General features: G+C 40.7%; 1 protein-coding gene across 1 annotated transcript in view; it reads right to left on the reverse strand.

The window, feature by feature from the left end:
- The window catches only part of KDM3B (lysine demethylase 3B), a 69,282-nt gene extending 46,644 nt beyond the window's left edge, over positions 1–22,638 (reverse strand). The window contains exons 1-4 of the mRNA XM_072728472.1: positions 22,358–22,638; positions 7,443–7,610; positions 2,019–2,132; positions 680–785 (exon numbers count right to left, since the gene is read on the reverse strand). Of these exons, the coding sequence (XP_072584573.1) occupies positions 680–785; positions 2,019–2,132; positions 7,443–7,610; positions 22,358–22,552 (583 nt within the window). The 5' untranslated portion in view covers positions 22,553–22,638. The remainder of the gene's footprint in view (positions 1–679; positions 786–2,018; positions 2,133–7,442; positions 7,611–22,357) is intronic.
- Between the last annotated feature and the right edge of the window lie 3,003 nt (positions 22,639–25,641).

Genomic DNA, 25,641 nt, shown 5'->3' on the forward strand with positions numbered 1-25,641 from the left:
TTTTTTTTAAAGATTTTTACTTATTTATATATGAAAGACACAGAGAGAGAGGCAGAGACACAAGGCAGAGTGAGAAGGAAGCTCCCTGCGGGGAACCCAACACAGCACTTGATCCCAGGATCCTGGGATCATGACCTGAGCAAAAGGCAGATGTTCAACCACTGAGCCGCCTAGGCATCACTTTTGTTTTCATTCTTTCTGCTTTTATTATTTATTTATTTATTTTTAAAAGATTTTATTTATTTATTCATGAGAGACACATACAGAGAGGCAGAGACACAGGCAGAGAGAGAAGCAGGCTCCCTGTGGGGAGCCTGATGCAGGACTTGATCCCAGGACTCTGGGATCATGACCTGAGTCAAAGGCAGACATTCAACCACTGAACCACCCAGGTGCTCCTCCAGATTTGTCCTTATTAATTATTTAAGAAAAGAGAAAAAAAAACTCACAACAAAATTGGATATTTTGAATTGTAATTTAAAGAGGAAATAGTGGTTTGAGTGAGATCTTATTTTTCCAAACTATTCTAGATCTAGCTAAGTGGAGATACACTTAACTCTCCCCACAAAAAAGAAACACAAATGTTTAGAGTTGCATAGTGTCTTCTCCATTCTATTACTTTCAACACTGATCACATACGCTATTCAGGATTGAGGGATAGAAGACTAACTGTTCTTACCTCGGCTGAATATCTCTTGTAGCTTCTGGTCACTGATCAAAGCATTAACTGTATCTCTCAGTGCAGTGTGTTCCAAAAGAATCTGGTTTTGGCTATCTGTTCCCATCTGGTAAAGATAAAAGAAGAAAACAACCAAATATAAAATGAATAGCAATAATATCTAACCAGATTAGAAAAATCATATCCTCGAGGAACTATGCCAGCATGTCCAAAGAATGTTCTGTAGAACCCTAGTCTCATGAGATATTTTGCAAAAAATGACGATGCTAGGATCAATTAGGTTTAGGAAATAATATATACTCTATCTTTTTTTTTTTTTTAAAGGTTTTATTTGACAGAGAGAGGGGGAGAGCAGAAGCAGGGAAAGCAACAGGCAGAGGGAGAGGGAGAAGCAGGCTTCCCACAGAGCAGGGAGCCCAGTGCAGAGCTTGATTCCAGGACCCCGAGATCAAAACCTGAGCCAAAGGCAGAAGCTTAACCAACTGAGCCACCCAGGCATGCCTACTGTATCTTTCTATATACAGTAGTATATTAAAGGCTCTGAAGAGACATGGGGAAAAAAACTGTTTAGGGTCAGTGTTTCTCATACATATCTGACCACAGAATATTTTATTACATGTAAATCTTTTTGGCATATTTTGGTATTTATTTGACTTTTACCAAGTGCCTATTCATAGAAGTACTAGAACTGCCAAGATGAATAAAGCACGGGTGGTGAGAGGGAGTGAGGCCTAAGGAGGGAGGAAGACAAAGAAATCGTCATTAATATTTCACACAACAGAGTTTAGGAAATAATGTTCTTGGCTGCTTTGATAAGACAACAAAACTCTTAGAAGTCTCCTAATTTTTAATCTTTGGACAGTAAACCTTACAAGTGAAAAATAAATATTACCATCCATAAATTCTGAAACTCTAACTTGGAAGCTAGTTTGTTTAAACTACTAACATACCCCTTTTCTTTCTAAGTAGAGATAAATCTAAGCTTTTTAATATTTAATGCTGCTTGGAATCAGCCCAAACTCCCAGTCTCTCTGCCACTGACCTAAGTGTAGGCCCCTTTAAGTTACACAAGCAGCCATCTCTGGGAAGCCACCTTCTGAAGAGATCCTCAGAATTGTGGTCTTAAGTGGTTTCAGGATAGGGTAGGGTGTGTAGGAAAACAAACTAGCCATTCAGCCAGTGAATGAACTTTCAGGGTAGCAGAGAAACTTTAAAAGGCACAGGGAATTATTAGGAGGAAGTACTTCTTTCAATGCTAAAAGAAAAGAGGGAACATATTTGTAATTAACAAAGAAATTAGCAAGGAGAGAAGCTTAGGACTAGAGCAAATGTCAAGTACCTGAAACAGATGTAATCCATTAGCATCTGACAGGAAACGAAGCTCTCGATCCAGAAGGTATTCCACTGGAACCACAGAACCCAAACCAAGTTTATCTACTAGGGGAGTGAAAGTCTGTGAAACAGAAAGGAAAGAAATTGATTAGAACTTGGAAAAGATAGGCAGCCCAGGTGGCTCAGTGGTTTAGCAGCACCTTCAGCCCAGGGCATGATCCTGGAGACCCAGGATCGAGTCCCACATCAGGCTCCCTGCATGGAGCCTGCTTCTCCCTCTGCCTGTGTCTCTGCCTCTCTCTCTCTCTGTCTCATGAATAAATAAATAAAATCTTAAAAAAAAAAAAAAACTTGGTAAAGAAAATAAGTAACAATTCAACCACATCTCAGCTTCATAGAAAATATCTACTATAAATATATTTCACCCCAGTAAATATAAAGTGTAAGTCCCTAAAAACATTCCCAACCCACCATCTCCCCGACAAAAACTCAGAGGAAGGAAACCAGAGCAGAAAGTCCACTTAATACTCTTATTTACAGCTAAAAAGGACACAAAAAATAAGAAATTCCTTAATCCCTCTAGGGATCTGACTAATCTTGTCAGGCTTCGAGAGGGCTAAATTACAGTGAATTCCCAGAATAAAGACTTACACCGGGCAGCCCGGGTGGCTCAGCAGTTTAGCGCCACCTTCACCCAGGGCATGATCCTGGGGACCCGGGATCGAGTCCCACATCAGGCGCCCTGCAAGGAGCCTGCTTCTCCCTCTGCCTGTGTCTCTGCCTCTCTTCCTCTCTTTGTCTCTCATGAATAAATAAATAAAATCTTAAAAAAGAAAAGACACCAGTATCATCTCTAGAACTCCTAAAATCTTTGTGAGATTTGTAAAATAACCAGTGGTATAAATGTTCATGGGTAAATTCATATTGCTGTTTCATAAACAGCCTACAAAAGTCACCCAGGGGCGCATGTCCATTTGAACTTCTTCAAAAAGTTTAATTGGAAATGGCCTTAAAAACAAACAAAAAGACAGTATTAGAGTAAATGATGTTTTGTATAATCAATAGGTAAAAAAATATTTGTTTTGAATATTTATTTAATCTGGTTAGCCATAGGAGAATTAGATTTTTTTTTTTTTTAAGTAACCGTTTATGGGGCAGCCCCGGGTAGCTCAGTGGTTTAGTGCCACCTTCAGCCCAGGGCCTGATCCTGGAGACCTGGGATCGAGTCCCATGTTGGGCTCCCTGTATGGAGCCTGCTTCTCCCTCTGCTTGTGTCTCTGCCTCTCTCTCTCTCTCTCTCTCTGTGTCTCTCATGAATAAGTAAATAAAATCTTAAAAAAAAAAAAAAGTAACCATTTATGTCTTTACTTTGCTAATAGGATGTAAACTCAGAATTAAATTTAGAGCACTGTGGGCAGCCCCGGTGGTGCAGCGGTTTGGCGCCGCCTGCAGCCTGGGTGTGATCCTGGAGACCTGGGATCGAGTCCCACATGGGGCTCCCTGCATGGAGTCTGCATCTCCCTCTGCCTCTCTCTGTGTGTCTATGAATAAATAAATAAAATCTTTAAAAAATAAAATAAACTTAGAGCACTGTTTTGTCACTTCAGAAAATAAAAACTTAATTAAAAAAATCAAGTAAAAACAACAAAAGCAAAAATAAATAAGTGAGACTATATTAAACTAAAAACCTTACACACAGCAAAATAAATGACAAAAAAATGAAAAGGCAATATAAGGAATGGGAGAAAATATGTGCAAATCATATATTAGGTAAGGGGTTAATATCTAATATATAAGGAACTCATACAATTCAAAAGCAAAAAAAAACCCCAAATAACTTATTTAAAAACGAGCAAATCACCCAGATAGAGGTTTTTGCAAAGAAAATATACAAATAGCCAATAGGTACACAAAAAGAGGCTGAACAGGGTCACTTGGGTGGCTTAGTCAGCTAAGTGTCCAACTCCTGATTTTAGCTCAGGTCATGATCTGAGGGTCATAAGACTGAGCACTGCATTGGACTCCATGCTGAGCATAGAGCCAGCTTGAGATTCTCTCTCCCTCTTCCTTGGCATCCTATCCACTTTCATGTGGGCTCTCTCTCTCTCTCTCAAAAAGTGGAGGGAGGAGGGCCTGAACCTTACTAATCATTAGGAAACGCAAATAAATCCACAAGGAGACATCACTTCATACCTGTCAGAGGGACTATCATCAAAGACAAAAAATAACAAGGGCTGCCAAGGATGCAGAGAAAAAGGAATCCTTGTGCACAGTTGAGGGAAATGTAAATTGGTGCAGCCACTATGGAAAACAGCATGGAGGATCCTCAAAAAATTAAAAACAGAACTACCATATGATGTAGCAATCCCACTTCTGGGTGTATATCTGAAGAAAATGAAATTACCATCTCAAAAGATTATCTACACCCCCCCACACACATTCATTGCATCATTATGCACAATAGCCAAGACATGGAAACAAGCTAAGAATCCAGTGATGGATGAATGGATAGGGAAAATGATGTGGTGTGTGCATGTGTCCACACACTGGAGTATATTACTCAGCCATAAAAAAAGGAGGAAAGCCCACACGTTACAAGAACATGGATGAAACTTGCAGGCATTACACTAAGTGAATACATCGGACAGAGAACGACAAATAAGGTATGATTCTATTTACAAATAGAAGCTAAAAAAAACCCAAACAAAAACGCATAGCTATAGAGAAGACTGATAATTCCCATGGGATAGGGGAATATGAAATGAGTGAAGGCGGTCAAAGGCTGCATATAAGTTCTAGGAAGCCTAATGTGCACAGCATGGTGACTAAAGTTAATAATAACATATACTTGAGAGTTGCTCAGAAGGTAAATCTTTTTTTTTTTTTTTTTTTTTTTTAATTTATGATAGTCACAGAGAGAGAGAGAGAGAGAGGCAGAGACACAGGCGGAGGAAGAAGCAGGCTCCATGCACCGGGAGCCCGAAGTGGGATTCGATCCCGGATCTCCAGGATCGCGCCCTGGGCCAAAGGCAGGCGCCAAACCGCTGCGCCACCCAGGGATCCCAGAAGGTAAATCTTAAAAGTTTTGACCACACATATAGAGAGTATCAACTATGTGAACCAGCGGATATATTAACTAATCTTACTGTAGCAATGATTTTACAATATATATGTATATCAAATTATTATGTTGTTCACAAACTTGTGCAATGTTGTATGTCAATTCTACCTAACTGGGAAAAAATAAACAGTTCTTAGGGAAAGAAATGATGTTAGGGATTAAATTGTTTCATAACCTTACTATGAGAACATACTAAAGGTGAAAAAATTCTTTAGAAACAGAAGTATCAAATGTTGTCTAAAATATAAAAAGTTTCACAATGGGCACAAAAGTAGACACAAAGATCAACTGAACAGAATCAAGAGCCCAGAAGTAAACCCATGCTTATAGCTTATATTTATGGTGAATTAATCTCTGACAAAGGATACAAGACTATACAATGAGGAAAAGACAGTCTCTCCAACAAATAGTATTGGGAAAACTATGTGCAAAATAATAAAACTGGGGGATCCCTGGGTGGCGCAGCGGTTTGGCGCCTGCCTTTGGCCCAGGGCGCGATCCTGGAGACCCGGGATCGAATCCCACGTCGGGCTCCTGGTGCATGGAGCCTGCTTCTCCCTCTGCCTGTGTCTCTGGCTCTGTCTCTGCCTGTGTCTCTGGCTCTGTCTCTCCTTCTATCTCTCAAGAATAAATAAATAAATAAAAAATCTTAAAAAAAATAATAATAAAACTGGACATCTCTCTCATATCAATATAAAAATAAACTCAAAATGGACTAAACACCTAAATGTTAAGAACTGAAACCAAAAAAAAAAAAAAAAGAAAGAAAGAAAAAGAAAGAAAGAAAGAAACAGAAAACATGCAATAATTTTGTGGACATCGGCCACATAAACCTTTTTCTCTCTTTCCGTTTTTTTTTTAAAGAAATTTTATTCATTTATTCATGAAAGACACACAGAGAGAGGCAGAGACACAGGCAGAGGGGAGAAGCAGGTTTCCTGCAAGAAGCCTGATGCAGGACTCAATCCGGGGGTTCCAGGATCATACCCTGAGCGAAAGGCAGACACTCAACCGATGGGCCACCCAGGTGTCTCTAGAAACATTTTTTTTTGATAGGTCTCCTCAGGCAAGGGAAATCAAAAGCAAAAATAAACTATCAGGACTACATCAAAATAAAAAATCTTTGCAGAGCAAAGGAAATCATCAACAAAATGACATGGGAGATAATATATACAGTAAGGGGTAATATTCAAATTACATAACACCCCCCCCCCAAAAAAAAGAAAAGAAAAAGAAAAAGCCCAAATTAAACAGGGGCAGAAAACCTGAACAGACATTTTTCCAAAGAAGACTTGCAAAAAAAAAAAAAAAACAAAGAAGACTTGCAGATGGTCAACAGACACATGAGAAGATGCTCAACATCACTCCTCATTAGGGAAATGCAGGTCAAAATCACAATGAGATACCACTTCACACCAGTCAGAAGGATAGGATCGAAAGGACCAAAAATGACAAGTATTGGTGAGGATGTGGAGAAAAAGGCACTCTCCTGACTTGTTAGTGGGAACATAAATTGGTGTAGCCACTGTGGAAAACAGTATGGAAGATTCTCAAAAAATTAAAAATACAATACCAAATAATCCAAGAATTCCACTACTAGGTATTTACCCAAAGAAAACATAAACACTAATTTGAAAAGATACATATATTCTAATGTTTCTTGCAGTGTTATTTACAATAGGCAAGATACAGTAGCAATCTAAGTGTCTATCGACAGATAAATGAATAAAGAACACATACACACAGAGACACACAAACAAAATGGAGTATTACTCATCCATAAAAAAAGAATAAGATCTTGCCATTTGGAATAGCATGAATGGACTCAGTGGGTATAATGCTAATTGAAGTCAGACAAAGAGAAAAAAATACCATATAATTTCACACATATGTAGAATTTAAGAAACAAAATGAACAATGAAAAAAGAGAGAAAAAAAACTAGACTCTTTAATACAGAGAACAACAGAGGGGAGACAGGTGGGGGCAGGAATGAAATAAAGAGAATTAAGAGTATATTTATCACAATGAGCATTGAATAACGTATAGAATTGTTGAATCACTGTATTGTACACCTAAAACTAATATAAACATCGTATGTTAATTATACTTCAATAAAATAAAGTTTTAGAACAAAGGAGAAAAAAAGATCTCCAAACTTTTGCTTTAGTAACCTCAGAATAAAAAAAAATGTTAGGGACAAGCATGGAGTTGTGGGAATTCTAAAGAGTTCAGCTTTGGATAAACACCATAGTTACAGTTATAGCATAGGAGCAAAACCCAAATATGTTCCTAGCCAATAAGCCACTCACCAGGGCTGGCCACTGTGCGATTGAGACTCGAGTGCCCTGGACAAGGACTGGGTCCTTCCGCGGTGCCCATACCAGAGACCCTTCCAGTAGCAGCACAATAACTTCTTCAGCATGAACTTTAACCCAGGAGTGTTGCTTCCAGTTACAGCCATCAAATTCTACAAAGATCTGCAAAAAGAGATAAAAAGGAGTTTGGAGGTCACATCTGGAAAAAGCCCACAGTGTAATAATTTAACAAACATAAATTGTGACTAGGAAAAATTCTAACAACTTATTTTTAAGTTCTTTTAATGAATTTCAATAAAAATCAATGTTACTTCAGAGCAAGGAAGCTGAGCTCAGCTTCACTGTGAAAAGGATTTGCAGAGTTAAGGGGGCACATCTACAGTTAGCAATTTTTAGCCATGATCTTATTGAAATTTGTAACTCTAGGTTTCTAATTTACATCTACACACACCAGCTGGGGGCTTACCTTACTATGTATAAAGCACTGGACTATGTTCAGAAATACCAAGAGAAATCTAGTACATTTCCTGGTCTCAAGGAGCTCATAGTCTAATAGGATGGAGAGGGATCTTTTACACTTCTACTGAAAATGTGAACTTCTCTGAAAATTTTTTTTGAATAGGTGATATATGCACGTGGTACAAAATTCAAAAGGATAAACACTGGGTGGGGGTGGGGGGGAGCTGTCCTCCCACTCCAGCCTGTGGATTTTTAAAATGACTCCTGCCAGGAGTGATCTCATACATGTTAGGAGGCATAATGCTATCATCATCAAGGCTTTGCTTTCTACCACAAGAGACACTCAACTTGAGATATGGTTAAAGCAGACAATGTAAGAAGTTTTTCGAAGTGATTCATATTAAATTAAATTACATTTTTTCTATTAAATACAATGTTCAGGTTTGGCTTCTCCATATACATTGTGACTTCTGAACATGTTTCACATGTAGCATAAAGAGCAAGACATAAACAAATAGATTATTAGTACTTAGAATAGATATACCCAGGACCTAAAATCTAGCTGGTCATAGAAGGGCTAGAGTGTTTATTCATGTTCATAGAATTTTAGTTGGCTTTTGAGAAACATTTCATGCAATAAAATGATAAAATATAAATTCAAAGAATCAAGACCAAGCAAACTACAACAGGAAGTCACTACTGAAGTATAAAACTGAAAAGTAAGCTGGCCCTAAGTATCTACACAGCTATACAACTGATCCATGTTTCTGGCTCTCAGCTTCCTAAAGGCCAATTTGAAAATGGGAGGTCACCTGCATAAGTCCCACAGTCTACATCTTTTTTTTTTTTTTTTTAAAGATTTTATTCATTCATTCATGACAGACACAGAGAGAGGCAGAGACACAGGCAGAGGGAGAAGCAGGCCCCCACACAGGGAGCCGGACCGTGGGACCCGATCCCAGGTCTCTAGGACCACATGGGCCGAAGGCAGCGTAAAACTGCTGGGTCATCGGGGCTGACCTACATCTTTTTTTTTTTTTTTTTAATTAAACTTTACCCCCAACTTGGGACTCAAACTCACAACCTAGAGATCAAGAGTCACATGCTCCACCCGCTGAGCCAGCCAGGCACCCCTCCCACTGTCTAAAAGGAAAATAAAGCAGGGTGCCTGGGTGGTCACTCGGTTAAGTGTCTGCCTTGGGCTCAGGTCACGACCCTAGGTCCTGAGATGGAGTCCCAAGTCGGTCTCCCTGCTCAGCAAGGAGTCTGCTTCTCCCTCTCCCTCTGCTGCTCCCCCTGCTTGTGCTCTCTGTCAAATAAATAAATAAATAAATAAATAAAATATTTGAACAAAAAAATAAAAGGAAAACAAAGCAATCACTCAGGGAAGCCATGCTTTTCCAACCCCTTGGCACTGTAGGGAATTTCTCACAAGAAGTTTCCTAAAGCAACAATGAGTGATGCAGGACAAAGCCAGAATCCCTATAGCAGCGACACTCAACTGGGAAGGAACCCTGAAGTTACCAAGATTTTAAGTAGGAGGAGCACCAAGCATTTCCTATAGAGTGAATACTACATGTGTTGTACATGTATGTACTATTATTTTTTAAATATGCTGATGATATAATGAATAAAATTTAAATCCTTTAAAAATGTTACTGAATTCGTATCCGCTTTTGTTGGTATACATGTTCTCATCCAGTCAACATACAAAATTTTAGGTACAATTATACGAAATTTCAGGATAGTTATACTTGAAAAGTCTGAAATTACTTCTCAATAGCCTACCATTAGGCTTAATCTCTTCGCAGGCAATATATACTTGTGGATGTAGAGTGCATTGCTGAAAAGTTATCCCAGGAATTAAATTCGTTATATAAAGCACTAGTTTTATTATTATAACAAGTAGGCTTCACTTCTACTTAAACACACACACACACAGGAGAAACAAGTCTCAGAAATCGGAAGCACGATTTTTACAGAGAAAGAGAACACTGAACTGGCAAGGTATTTAACATATGAATGGCCTCACTCATATATACATATATGTTCCAAGGGATTAAAACACAACTTCAAGTAACTTGCAGACAAATGGGAATCACACTTACACTCATATGCAGACTCAGCACCAAGAAGGGTAGTAGCAGCATAATAAACAGAGGTTGGAGCTTATGTTCCAGGAGGCTTGGATTTGAGTATTAGCCGTATTCTATGAACTGCAAAACCCGATAAATCACTCTTCCCTCCTCAAGCATTGGCTTCCTCCCTTGTGATAAGACACATCTCTTACTTTCCTCATACACGGGTTATGAAATTTAAATAAAGTAATGGATTCAAAAGTACTTTGGTCATTGCAAAGCACTACTCAGGCAATATTATGCCATAAAATAAAGTATGGGGGAATGTTCAGAGGCAGGAGAGATCATTCAGGGGTGAAGAGGGAATTACATGGGCTGAGGCCAAAAAAAGGTCTCAATCAAGTTCTAAGACGGCCAGGAGCTATACAAGCAGACTGCCGGGGAAGGAGTGGGAAATGACGGTAAAAAAAACAAAACAACAACAACAACAACAACTAAGAGTCAATGTATGTAGACCTGAATACTGGGATAAAAAACTGGGGCTTCATCCAGCTGCCACTGGGCTAGGTGAGCGTGTGTGCACTTGAGTGTGTGTGCGCGTGCGTGCGTGCATACAAGTGCCACTGAAAGGTTTCTAACCGAGGACAGGATATGAACAGCTCAGTTGGTTTTACGGAAATTCAGCTACCTACCAGTGGATATAAATGGACTGAGTTGGGGGAAAGTAACAGGGATTCTTCCATGACCCAGAGTGGGAGCAGTGAGACTAGGAAAAAAATGACTCGTGCTTGTGAGAATCCATGAATTCTAACACCAAGCTTGATAACTGGCTGGATAGAAGGGTAAAGGAAAACGCAAAAATGGCTTGGGTTTTGAACCTGAGTGGTACCATTACATAACTGGTGTCAGGAAGAGGAAGTGCCTAAAAAACACACAAGACCTTGCTCGGTATTGAAAAGAAGCATAAAGAAAAAAAAAAAAAAAAAGAAAAGAAGCATAAAGCATTAAATGCCCTGGCTGAGGGACACACTCCTGTACTGGGCATCACTCAGAAAACCAGAGGTTGAGGCTCCATGGCTACTGACAACCAGGTACCATGCTGCGGTTCTAGTCCACCAACCACATTAAAAATTGGCCCATGAGTCACAAAATTCTAAGTTATAGCAACACACAAATAAAAGAACAACACTAAAAGGAGTCACTACTACAACTGTAACAATTTTTACTCTACAAAGAGTAAAAACAAACAAAAGAACTTTTGTACAAACAAAAGAACTTCAATATTCAAAAAGTTCATATTCAGGAATCCTAGCATCACTTATCTAAACACATCAGGGAAAAGTTCAATTAATGGAAAGCCACATTTCGCTTAATTTAGGGGAAACTGTCTCTCAACTCACCTGGGCAAAGGACACATATGGACTAAAGTGTTTACTTTGACAACAGTGCTATATATTCTGGGATTGTTATACCTAAAAGCTAACAATATGATTTAAGAGCAACATGGAGGGGTGCCTGGGTGGCTCAGTCGGTTAAGTGGCTGACTTTTGGTTTTAGCTCAGGTCCTGATTTCAGAGTCCTGAGACTGAGCCCCAGGTAGTGAGATGGGGCTCCACAGTCAATGCAGAGTCAGCTTTGAATTCTTTCTCTCTCTCTGCCCCTCCCCACCACACGTGGTCTCTCTCTCCCCAAAACAAGTTAAGTCTTTAGAAGTAAAATAAAGAGCAATATGGAATGTGGATATATGTAAAAATGTTTTTGGATAAGTGAGGCTTATTTCTGGCCTTAGCACTATGCTTTACTTCCTAGCTAAAGTAATGGAAAAAGTTAGAACATATGAGGTAAAGAATCATTTCACATCAAAGTACCTGGAACACAAACTTTTAAAATGGTAGTGGCCAGGCCAGAAAACAGGAGGAAAGGATATAAACTAACAAAAATCAATGATTATGGTTGGGTTGAGTCAGAGATGACCAGGGCAGGTTGATCATCTGAACAGAGTAAGACTAAAACAGTTTGAGTTATTTAAAAAGTGTTTTAAAAATTAGGCACATGGGTGACTCGGTTGGTTAAGTGTCTGCCTTGGGCTCAGGTCATGATCTAGCATCCTAGGATGGAGCCCTGCACCAGGCTCCCTACTCAACAGGGGAGTCTGCTTCTCCTTCTTCCCCTCCCTTTCCCTATACCCCCTGCTCGTGCTCTCTCTCTAATAAATAAAATCTTAAAAAAAAAAAAATTCTATTAGAATAGAGGTAGCAAATAGAACTATACAAGCTACAGCAAAAATCAAAGGACTAGGTATAAAATATTATATTAGTCAAAGAGTTAGTGGTAACACTCTTGCTTTCTATTTCAAAATTCCTTTTAAGTATGTGATATATTTATTTTAGTGACACTAAAATCAAATAAATTCTTTAATAAAATCAATTAATTTCTCCTAAGTTTGATAACATCTGATAGTAGTAACCTGAGTCAAATAAGCTTTCATGTTTATTGTGTAATCAGTTTGGATTCTGGTTCCCCCTAAAGCCATTTACAATTAATAAAATTATTAATTTATTCACTCTCAACAAAAATAGAACACCTCTTATGTTAACATATAGCATTTACTGGGGCCAAGAATATCAAGGTGAATAAAGCCAGCAATTGACAGGAAGGACTCACACCCCAGGTGAGTCAACAGAGAGGTCTAGAAATGATTACAGAGCTATGTAATAAGGGCAGTAACAAAGATCTGAACATGCTATATTATATTAGGTCAGAAAAGGCATCTGCCTTGAGAAACTAAAACAATTTCACAGAATAGGTGGTGGTACCCAAGTTAGGTCTTAAAGGACAACCATTCTGGCAGAGAATAGAGAGAAGACTTTCCAGCAGGTATGAAGAAAAAGAAACATAAAAGCAGAGAGAGTGCTTCAGGGTGCATCCACAGCTGTCAGTAAGCAAGCTGTAAGGGCTCTGATTGGCATGTTAATGTATGATGCACTGAAATCTGGTGGCAAAAGTGTCTTGTTTGGCCAGCAGAGTGGTTTTTGTTGTTGTTGTTGGTTTGTTTTTAACGTGCATCGAACATCTTTAGGCAGTGTCTGCCCTATCCAGTTGCCAATCACCACTATACCTTTTGGTCTATCACCTAGCTTATTTTATTTTCATAAGCCTGGATATATGTGGGTTTATGTTCCCTGATATAGGCCTTAGGGGAGCCACTGATAGTTTTTCAAGGGGGAGGGGGAAGACATGGTAAAATGTTTTATAAAGACAATGCCACTCAGGGAAAAAACTTCTCAATGCACAGTTTAAAATAGAAAATCAAAATAGAATTACAAAGTATTTAATAATTAGATGAATGGCCAAACACACTTTACTCATACTATTTAAGCAGTATTAAGTTTTTAAAAAAATGAGATACATCTAAAAGACTAACAAGGAAAGACTTCCAGGATATATTATATACAAAAAAGCTGGTTGCAGCGGTGCCTGGGTGGCTCAGTTGGTTTAGTGTCTGACTTCAGCAGGGTGGTAGTCTAGGGTTCCTGGGATAGAGCTCAGCATGGGCAGGGAGTCTGCTTGTCCCTGCCCCTCCCCCCACACTTGTTCTTTTTCTCTCTCCTTCCCTCTCAAATAAATATCTTAAAAAGAAAAAAAAAGAGCTGGTTGCAGATTTTAGGGGTGGTGGTGGTGAGGGAATAAAAGGGGTAATAGTATTTTAGCCTTAATCAGTAAATGTTCCTCTTTAAAAAAAATGTATTCATATAATGCTCAAATAATTAAAACTTTTTAAAAGGGAAAGAATTAACTTTGGGAACAGGGTGGAAGATTAATTACAGAGAGAAGAAACTGAAGGCAGGGAGACCAACTACAAAGCCATGATAACTCAGGAAAGAGATGAAAAAGGATTAACCCCATAAGGCTGTAGGAATGGAAAAGTGTATTTGAGAAACTACAGAGATAAAAATAACTGGATATGTTGATGATTGAGAGTAAGGGAAATGGAAAACTAACTCAACTCCCAAGGTTCTAAATTTTCTCTTCCAATTTTCCTACCTACATTCTGTTCAAAAAGGACAACAGGTCCAAAATAGTCACTCGTGCTAAACCCAAGTCCTCAAACCACAACAAAACCCCTCCCAGGAATGGAATCTTAAAGCAGTAAATCTGGAATTACCTGGTCAGTACTAGTGAGGTAATCTGCCTGGTAGACCCCTGGTGTCCCCCAAGGAAAGTAACCTTGTCTGAAACAATCAGCTCTTTGCTAAAATAACCTCCTTGTTCCACCTGCTTCGGCCTTTAAGTCTTTCATTTTGCACAGCTCTCTGGAGTTCCTTTCTATCAGCCACAAGGGATGCTGCCTGATTCAGATACTGTTGAACAAAGCTAATAAGATCCATAAAATTTGCCAGTTGAAATTTTTTAACAATTCTAAGCAAAATATAAACTCTGATTCAAATGATTTTACAAATGATTTCAAATTGTGGGATATCTTGACAGCTAAGATGGGGAATGATGCATGTTTAGAAGATGGCAATTTTCAAACAAAAAATAATTTTCTCTATATGGTTCCTTTAAAAAATTTTTTTATTTGTCTATTTATTTATTCATGAGATACATACAGAGAGAGGCAGAGACCTAGGTCGAGGGAGAAGGAGGCTCCTTGCTGGGGGGGGGGGGGGGAGAGGGGGGACGAGGACGACCCTGGACTAGGACCTGACCTGAAGGTAGAGGCTGAACCATTGAGCTACCCAGGTGCCCCTATAGGATTCCTTTGATTAAGAGATAGCTTTCTAACTTAACCTCATTCCCCATCCCCCTTCTAATATCCACAATAAATTAAATGTTAAGTACTTGAGTATCATAGATATAACCTGAATAAAAACTCAAGTATATACATATATAGTGCTTTTAGGGGCTGTGGAATCACAAAGATCTGGATTTGCATCCCATCTTGCTCCTTTCTTAGCTGTGTAGCCCAGGGCAAGTCACTTTAGCCTCTTTGAGCCTCACTTCCTTTGCCTATAAATAGGGACAATAAGTACCTCAAAGGATTGTCTGAAGATTAAATGAAATAAAAGCATAAAAGGCCTAGCAGACTTTGGGATCCTGATAAACATGCATTTCTTAGGAAACTCACTCTACTGGTCTGATTATAAATTGGTATGATTTTCAAAAAAGAAAAAAATGTTATCTACCAAGAATCTTAAATACATGTACGCTCTGTGTCTCCATGATAACACTCCTAGCAATAATCCTAAGAAATAACCCTAAATACAGTATAAGCTTTATTCACAAAAATGCTCATCACAGCATTATTGATAGAGCCTAAAATCTGAAACAATTTCAATATTCAATGAAAGAGGAATATTTAAATAAATTATCCAGCCAATAAAAATAAGATTTTTCTTAGCATTTTATTGTTTTCCTTTCAGTTGTGGGAGCAATACATGTTACCTATAGAAAATAAAGAAAAGCACCAGGAAAATTAAAATCACCCATATACAAGAGTTTTCAGTAACACAGGAAAATTGCTACATTAAGTGAAAGAGCAAAACACAAAATTGAAAATACAGTATGAATTCGACTTCTAACAATCCTAAAAAAGAGATTAGATAAATACGTATCAAAATATAAACAGCAGTTTCTAATTGGTTACAGGGACTACATTTTAAATTATCAAAATATTTTCTTCATTTTGTATCACAGGCATGCATTACCTAAGAATCACAAAAATAAAACATCTAATGCTTCTAATCTAACAAGCTAGGTATAAGTCACAAAAACCAGGGGACATTGGACCTTGGAGTCTCAAGTAAGAGTCCAATAATCTCAAGACAAAAAAATTAGTACTGAGTCCCTATCAACAGAAATATGTAACAAAAAAAAATTAAAGATTATAAACACCTTATTAACAGGAGGCCATAGAGTAGAAATTCCATAATAAATCAAATGTGAAAGCTAACATCTAGTATCGGCTTCTAAATATTCTTTCTAAGATATGATAGAGAAAGCCTCTTAAAATAGTAACAGAAAAATGCATGTTCTGTTCTTGATGGAACTTACAATTTAGTAGAGGCAATAAGGTATATATCTTGTTATATATCTATAAGAAAAAAAACTGTGATTAATATTCCAAAAGAGGTATATAACAAAGTACTAAAGGAGCAAAGAAAAAAATAAAAACATGCTGGGCTTTATAGGTGGTAGAACCTAGAATGGACAGGCTTTCTCATCTCCTCATAGGACTTCGATGGTGAACATTAAAAGCAAAGGGAAAAGCCAGAAAATATTAAGTAAGTGGAAGATCACTGAATCAGGGTTTTCTGCTATAAATATCCTTTTGGTAACACTCAATTTCCCTCATACAATTCTTTGCACACCAAGGATCCTTCTTACCTGTAATTTGGTCTCTAGAGTAGACCAGGAGGGGGCTCTGTGCATATCTCTGGATAGGTATATCTCCCATTGTAAATTAATAACCTTATATGCAGATTTACAAATCAGTCTCCAGAGAGTCTGGTTAGTGAGAATCAGTTCCCTAGAGCCTGATTACCCCTATACACACACAAAAAAATGGAGTTTTTGCCCTTCCTAAACGGAGAGAGGTCATACTATATGAGTCACTACTGAACCATCAGGCAAGTCTTACCCATCTACAGTACAAGGGTAAAAGACACTCTGGCAGTTGGGTTAGTGGTGTAGGGAGGGCTTAAAAACCACCAACCTGTCAAAGGCAGTGGAAAACTGAGAAGCAGCAACAGGTGCTGTGTCCCCCAGGCCTTGTGGAAGCAAAGCCTACAGGAATCAACTCCAGCTGTTGAGAAAATCACTAACAACAGAAAAGGCCACATTACTTACCCACCACTTAGGGGAAGCAAAGTGGAGAACTGAATCAACCATAACAAGTTGGAAATAAGAACTGCACAAGTGAGCACTGAAGGAGGCAATGAGCCCACGGCAGGTGGGGAATTAGTGAAGCAACTCTTAGAAACAAATAGGTAATTAAAAGGAAAGATCTGATTGTGTTGTAAAGGAAGAGGATGCTGGATGGACAAAATGACCAGAGTATGTGATCACTGGTGGATATACTGCACAGCTCTAAAATAATGCAAACACAAAGTAAGAGACAATTAACAATTTAACAATTATACACATATAAGACAAACTTAAAAAAAAAAAAAAAAAAATGAGGGCAGCCCCGGTGGCTCAGCATTTAGCGCCGCCTTCAGCCCAGGGTGTGATCCTGGAGATCCAGGATCGAGTCCCACGTCGGGTTCCCTTCGTGGAGCCTGCTCCCTCTGCCTGTGTCTCTGCCTCTCTCTCTTTCTGTGTCTCTCATGAATAAATAAATAAAATCTTAAAAAAAAAAAAAAAAGACTGTCTCTCTCCCTGTCCCTCTTTCTCTAAAAAAAATAATAATAATAAATTTTAAAAAATGAACAAGCAGAATGCAAACACAAAGTAAGAGACAACTGTTAACAATTACACACATCCACACAAGACGAACTTTTAAAACAATGAACATCTAAGTGCCGGGAAAACTTAAAGATGGCTCAATGTCTCAAAAACAGACCTCCTGCTCAAAGAGTATTAAGTTGAAAAGTGCAGTTAGAAGGGCTCACACTTAAACATTATATATTCATTTGTACAGTCTCACTTTCATTTAAAGTTCTCTACACCATACAGTGACCCACAAAACCATATTCTACTTACTTTAATAAAGAACTTATCATGTATCATGCAGATCTTTATTGAACTTGCGGAATTATAAGAAAAGGACACTTAAGGATAATCATTAAAATCCATAACTCCCATTTCAATTAGGGCTGAAGTTTTAGGTTTGTGTGAGATTGTGCACTGGAAACATGGTCCTGTCCTGGACCTGATTATAATGATTACATTACCTAGAAACAAAGTAGAGAGGTATTTTAAAGTCCACCTAACCTGAGACAAGGAGGAAAGGTTGGAGGAGGACGTTAAAAAGTAAGGCAGATACAGATATGCTTTCATTCTTCTTGGAAGACTCCCAGATAGAAGAATCATGGTACTAGCCTGGACACTGCTACAATTATTACATTATCTGGAATCAAAGGAAAGGAGTACTTTACAGTGTACCTTTCCACCAGATAGAGATGCAAGATTAAGGGATAAAAAAATAAGGCAGATATGCTTTCACTCCTCTTCCAAATTCTAGATAGCTGTGATAGCTACGATACAAAACAAATCAATGCTACTAAAAGCATCATTTAATTCTAAGAAACAGCAAGAAAAGGGCAGTTTACTGAATAAAACTGGTGCTGCCACAATTGGCAAGTTAGATCCCCTACCTCACATGCCATTTACAAAAATATTTCAGGTGCATCAAAGATCTAAAGGTAAAAACAAAGAAAAACTGAACAACCTTTTTACAGGCTCAAGATGGGGGAGCTATCCCCAAGCAAGTAACCCGGAAGCCATTAAAGAAAAGTCCAAGAGATCTGATGATATCAACATTTTGTTTTACTCTATAAACAACTTATAAAGTAAAAAGACAAAGGAGAGAAAATAAATGCAATACACTTGTGAAGTAAAGGGGGTCATATACTGAAAATGCATAGAACTTACACAAAGCAATAAGACAACAACCATTTTTTCAAATGAGCAAGATAGGCAGTTAACTCATTAAAAAATATAAACAGCAAATTGACAAAGAAAAAGACTAGGAGTCATGAAAATGATATATTATTTTTCATCCATCAGATTGCCAAAAATGACAAAGACTGATGACACCAATGATGGCAAAGGTGAAGTGAAACCAGCACTGCTGGTGGGAGTATGAAATTCTATCATCTTATTGGAAAACAACCTGGCATTACCTAATAAAATAAAAGATGTATATACTCCTGTAACTCTTAACCCACTTCTGGATGTCTAATCTATAGAAATAAAACCATGATTACACAAGATATATGCACAAGTTTACTGACCACAGCATTATTTGTAGTGCCAATTTTTTTTTTTCCAATAACTTGAATGTCCAGCCTAAGGAGGAATGATTGAACAAACGATGGTACATCATCCATTCTATGAAATATAATGTAGTCACTTCAAAGGATGAGTAAGATCTATAGGTATTGATGCCCATTGTATAACATTAAATGGAACTAGAGGGGTACCTGGCTGTCTCAGTCAGTAAAGCCTGCAACTCTTGATCTCGGGGTCTTAAGTTTGAGCCCTACATTGGGTATAGAAATTACTTAAAAAAAAAAAAAAAAAAAAAGTCCTTACTTAAAAAAAGAGGCCGGGGGAAACAGGATGCAGATAATGTGCAATGTGATACCATTTGCTAAAAAAAAAAAAAAGCAACTCTTTGTATATGGATGAATGTTTTTATATTTTGTGTACTAGTATTAAGAAAGATAAGCAAAGCCTCCTTTTTCAACTGGAAGCCTGTGAAAGAAAGATTGTTGGCTTTTTCTGTATATACTTTTGGTTATTTGACACTTCACAAAATAGTTTTGCTTTTTAACCAAAAAAAGGAAGGAAAACCCATGTTTTTTTTTTTTTGGTCTGTTTGTTTTATCTACCACACCTACATATATGAAGGTCCCAAGGTCTCTGCAACTCATATGGACCAATAATGATTCAGAACACAAAGAGGACAGCCTTACGAGTCTGAAATGAAAGCATAAAAATCCATTAAACTAATATTGCAGCAAGACTGTTTTCTTTTTAAACAGGCCTATTTTGAAATACAAATTAAGCTACTATTCCACAGCGTGGGGGAGAGGGGAGAGGTTTTTTCCTATTACGTCTAAAAATCTCAGCAGTTATCTGTCAGCATAGGTTTGATGAAGATGCCCACTATCAAACCGTTATCAACCAAAACTCCCAATCAACAGGATCCTGACTCTTCTTTTTTCGTATTTCATCTTAAGGAAATACATGGCTTTGGTATTGTTTTCCAGAAAAGGGTTCACTAAATGGAGCAGGGCTACAATTTGAAAGATTTCAGGATCAAAAAGTATTTAGAAAGAGGGTATTAATGGAGCCTAAAACTGAAAAGTGTTTTCAATCACTTCAAAAACTCATTCATCCAACCCTCAATTACTCAACCTTAACAGGGGGCGCCCTGCTATGCATTACTCAAAACCAAGCATGCCTGAAAACATCTTAAACTAACTGAATGAAAATCTGCCCAATCACAGGCCAGCTGCTTGAAAACTCCACCCTTGAGTACAGGAAGAACACTTTTGATTGGAAGACGGTTGTGTTTACTACGGTGTGTGGTGCAAATTGGTAAGGCCCACATGTCTAGGGTCCAAAGAAAATCTCTTTAATGAAAAGGAAAAACAAACGGCCAGTTCTCATCCTAGACTAGTCATTGTCATTAATAGAACCTCTACATAGCAACTGCAATTCTTGAGCAATTTTGCAAACTGGTGAAAAATTCTAAAAGTTCTGAGTTTTGTTATGGTTGTTTTCTCATCCACGTACCTTGATATACACACAGGACAAGCCTGTTTATTCTCAAAACCCTAATCTGCCTTTGCTTCTGTATGTATACAGCTCCATGCAGGATCTCAACACAGATCTAATGTGCACTTTGCTTTAACTTCCAAGTATCACGGCAACTTTTTTCACTTGGTTTGAGAAACCAATTCAATGAGCCCAGTGGTAAAATGACTCAGTATGTAGCTTAGTAGGTGTCCAGCATTATAGTAAGCTTCAAAAACCTCTGCCCTTAGGGAGCCCAGCAAACAACAAAGTGAATGGGTAGCCATTTCAGGTGCAGCGCTCATTAGCAATTCATCTGATGGAGGAAACAACTAGAATATAAAATTTCAACTGAAAAGCTAGGGCAGGCTAGGCCTTAAGTCCAAGTATACATATAACAGTGGATCTTCATTATGATTTGCATTTAACAGGGGTAAATTTTTGGATCTGAGACAAGACGCTTCTCCCCCACCCCAACCTAGAAAGCAGTCTTTTTAAAGAAAGGAGGAATTTAAATCCAAATCCCCTCCTTAATCATCGTCCTCATCCCCTTATATTCGTGTCATCTTTTTACAAATTCGCCCCACTGAAGCCTCTAAATGGCCAAGCAGCCTTTTCTTATTTAGCATGGAGAAAGATAGAAAAATGTGAACTCAAGTAGCCAAGGCAAAGACTACGCCAGCCGCAAGCCAAAAAACCTATAAAGCTTGCGTTTAAGGGGGAGGGGGAGAAGCCTAACACCACTAATCAATAGGTAGAAAAATGATGATCAGAAACCTACAATATTGGTACTAAATCTCAGAAAATCATTCCAATTGCAAAAATAGCAAATAACACATCTGCAGGAGCAAGTTCATCACGAAAATTTACCTTCTGCCTGCTGATGATTACATTCCAAAGGAATCTCCCTATTTTCGGTCTTATCTTAAACAGAGAAGCTAGGGCCGCTATGAGAATGAGGAACTAGGAGAGGCTGGCCAAAGCTCAAAGACAGTATTCTGCGGCCACATTAACAAAAATAACACAACATGACACCAAAAACTAGTTAAGTTCTATTTTACGAACAACTTTTATCACAAAATGCACCAAGGCAAGCATTCAAATCGCCGAGCTCCAATACAAAGTTTCAAAACAAAACCTCTCCCAGGGCTGAGGGAGTAGCCGAGCTGGGAGGAAAAAAAAAAAAAAAAAAAAAAAGCACACCACCTAGCAGCCCCATTCGGCTGCTAAGACGCATCTCAAACTTATCGACAACAGCCACAACTGCAGCCCCTGTCACCCAGAAGCTCAAAGAGAAAGGAGCCCCGAGAGCGTCCCGAGAGGTGGCCTTTCTGGAGACCGCCAGGCCGAGTCAGGCTCAGACAAGGAGGAAGTAACTGCCAGATAAAAAAGCCCAGAGCCGCTCCGACTGCAGCCTCCGTGCTTCCCACAATTGCCCACATTCCCGCCCCACTCGGGGCTCCGGGAGGAGCGAACAGGGCGCAGGTTTCCAGGGAGGCTGGGACTACAGGTCCGCGTCTTTCGGGAGGCAGCGACGGCACCAGCCCAACTCTGAGGGGCCCCGGAGCCCAGGGTGCGGGAGCCCGCGCCCCAGGCGTGCTCGGCGGGGGGCGGGAGGGGGTAGCGCTGAGAAAGGGGTCGCTCCGGAGGCGGGGCCTCCCCGCGGAGGCAGCAGCTCCCGGCGCCCTGGCCGCCCCCCGGGGGAAACCGGGGCGCGCACCCCGACGCGGAAGCCATGCCGGCCAGAGCTCGGGGTGCGGAGAAGCCGGTGGGGGGCGCTAAGGAGACCTGGGGGCGCGGAACTGGGTCACCCCCACCCCACCGCCCCCTCACAAAGGCCCCCGGGGAGGCCGCCCGCAGGCCCCGCAGCCCCGGCCTCAAGTGCCCGCCTCGGCCGCCACTCACCGCCAGGTCCTGGGGCACCGCCCCGCTCATGGCCCGCACCGTGCCGGCCCGCCAGGCCCGAGTGCGCAGCGCAGGCCCCGGATCTCCGCCCGCCGCCGCCGCCGCCGCGGGGACCGAGGCCGAGGCCGAGGCCGCGGTATCCGCGAACAGAAGCAGCAGCCGCTTGCCCACCGGGGAGGCCGCCGCGTCCGCCATCGCCAGGGCCGGCCAGACCCGCGCTCCCGCCCGCCGCCTCCCACCACCTCTGCCGCCGAGCGCCCGATCCGCCCGCAAGGCCTCCCTCCGCACCACCCGCGGCCGCGGCTCCCCCCCACCCCCCCCCAACAGCCACCACCAACCACCGGCGCCGCGCAGCGCCCCCCGTGGCCGGGAGCGGAGCCGCAGCCCGGGCCCCGCACAGCGCCCCCCGCGCTCCGGAGCGGGCCGGCAGCTCCGGGCCCCTCGCGGCGCTCCGCCCCAACCTCCCCGGGGCCTGCAGTGCCCCCTGCGGCAGGGAGGGGAATTGCAGCCTAGGCCGGGGTGGGGAAGTGGGCGGCTCCTTCAGTCTTCATGGCACCATCCCTGGCCGGAGCCGCGTCCTGGGGGTGCCCTATGTGAAGAGGCTTCAGCTTAACCGCCTCGGACACCAAAGACTTTTACTGGGGTGGGGGTGGGGGGCTTGAGGGGCAAGGTACCTAGAGTTGGTGTTTGAGCCAAACAGCGCCCGATACCTACTGATTTCCCATCCTGAAAATACGCCGTACCATTCCTTTTAGAAAACCCATCCCCCCTCGGTCCATCTTTCTTCTCACTAGCCCGTAACCATCCAATAGTACCATAGTACTATAGCCAATAGTACCATCCTATTCTATACCACCAGTATTTCATAGGTTCCTTTCCAATTGACCAACTGACCAATGTGCTGCATCCAATGGATGTTATAATACCATCCTTTTCACTGGGTGAAGGCCCATGTGATTCCAACATCCTGGTATTTGGACTTAAACCCATAGAACTTCTTGCCTTTCCAAGTTGACCAATGTTACTAAGTACGGGTGTTTCTCAGTTAAACTTTGAGGGGAATTGGAAAGAGACCAGCAAAATTATCTTCTCTGGTTCAACAGCACTTCATCTTACGGTGGAAGTAGTGGGAGTGGAGGCAGAGAAAGCCCCACCTCTCCGGTCTGTAATACAGGTGTGGGAGATTGATAACTCCTGATAGAAAAGGGGCTGTAGAGAAGGGGAGATACCGAAATTTTGGCCTAGATGGTCTTGCACACCAGGTACTGAGAAACCTCAATCATGAACATTGGTGGTATCAGAGACTACCACAGGCTGCAGGATCTTATGGATGCAGAATGAGTATATATGGAAGTAGTACAAACCAGAAAGACGAAGGGTCTAGAAATAATCCGATTGTTGTCCTAAAAGTGACCATTTCTTTCAATGACCTCCCCTACAGACAGAGCAGCAGCTGGTCCTTTCTAGAAGACTTATGTGTCTACATGGGTATCTCCTGCCCATACCTTTTCTTTACCCTTGACCTATTTTTCTTGTAGCAAAGGTCAGGAGTTTCAAGGGGGAGCAGGCAGCAGCTGCTGACTTTAGAAAAAGTAGGAAACCTCTAGGGAAGTCATTCTAGAACCCTCTTGAACACCAAGGAAACATTTCCTTGGATTTTCTTCTCTCCTTGTGCCTTGGAATATCCGTCCATCTATAAGCCAAACAGGCCTAAATCCCAATGCTTTCCTGGGCCAAGAGACATCCCTTAAAGCACATGGCCCACAAACAATAGTCGGTAAAAGGAGAACAAGGGTGAATTCTTAAGACCTGGCTGCCTTGCAGGTTTTCTACCAAAATTCACTGTTGGGATTTTCTCCTGTATGGAGCTCTAATTACTGCCCCAGTGTTCTAAAGCTTACTTATCAGCACCAGAGACAGAAATGTGCCTAAGTTCAGGGACAGAAAGGCAAAGATGAGAAATTCATTCAACAAATAGGATAGGCACTTTTCACGTGCCAGGAACTTTTCAACATGCTGGGGACGCAACAATGAACAAAACCCTTGTCCTCATGGAGTTTACATTCTTTCCTATCCTACCAGGACTTGAGGAACAGAAGATGAAATCTCACTTTGCCTCACAGAAAATAAACAGTAAAAATCTAACAACAGCAACAAAATGAACATAAAGGAAAAAAAGGAAAGTCATTTTAGATGGTTTAAACTTTATGCCTGCTCAAACAGTAGGTGAAATAAAACAGCAAGTTTTAAAGAAAGAAAAAACTCCTAACACTGAGCCCTCTTTAACCACATGCCAAAGCCCCACCCTCCTCAAAGCCCTTCCTTTGTTTTTGGGGCACGTGGCAACCCCCACTCTTTCTGGAGTGTATTTTCATCCCCTAAAGGTTCCTGCTCCAGGTTATCAAGCCAATCCTGTCCTCCTGCACATTTCGTGGCTATTCAACGATGAATGCCACAAATTTCAAGCAGGAAACTGGGACGGAGGCTAAGCAACTTGACTCTTCTTGTGCCTGGCAAGTCAGCACCCCAACTGGTAAAGAAAGGCTATGCCTTTGGGACAGAGGCTCCTGCCTGGATCTCTAAGCAAATCAGTTTCACCCACACAAACTGGAAGAATGCGAACATAGGAAAAAGGGTGGAATAGCAACGTCTAACGAGAGTGAACCACACAGCTTCCCTGAACACAAACATCCCAAATTGAAGCATTATGGAAAATACCAACTTCTAGGGCAAAAGAGAAGCTCTGCTGTTAGGATAATTTTCCAAAAGCAGTATTTTTAGAATGGAGAAATTGCCGAGGTCTTTGGAATCTGAATTCTGATGACTAAATCTCCATCTCTCCAGGGTATAAGATGTGAAAACTCAAAAAAAGTAAAAGATTCCCGGTCAAGTCTCTCAGCCTGCTTTCCCCCACTTCCTAAAGCCCACAGACCAATCTAGACAAGTTCCTAACTGGACCATGAAACACTTCCCAGGGAGCTAGAATATATAAATACTTGACTTCAACTTGCTGGAAGAATGACCAGAGGGAAGAGGAGATAGGTACCAGGGAAATAAAGACCAAATCAGACTGCCAGAAATAACCAAGGCCTTAACACAAGCCTGGGCCACAGGATATGACTGCAGTGGCTTCAAAGGGCCTAGGGACCAAGACACTGCCCTGGAAGGGGTGAAGGCCCAGCCATGCACTAGAGGAAAGAGCTGTTAGAGTTAGATGGCCTTCTCCCTGCTTACTCCTTGCCTTTCTTTGTGGAGAAGGGAAGAAGACACTGTAGTACACAAGA

This window comes from Vulpes vulpes, chromosome 12, assembly GCF_048418805.1.
Source record: "Vulpes vulpes isolate BD-2025 chromosome 12, VulVul3, whole genome shotgun sequence".
Lineage (NCBI taxonomy): Eukaryota > Metazoa > Chordata > Mammalia > Carnivora > Canidae > Vulpes > Vulpes vulpes.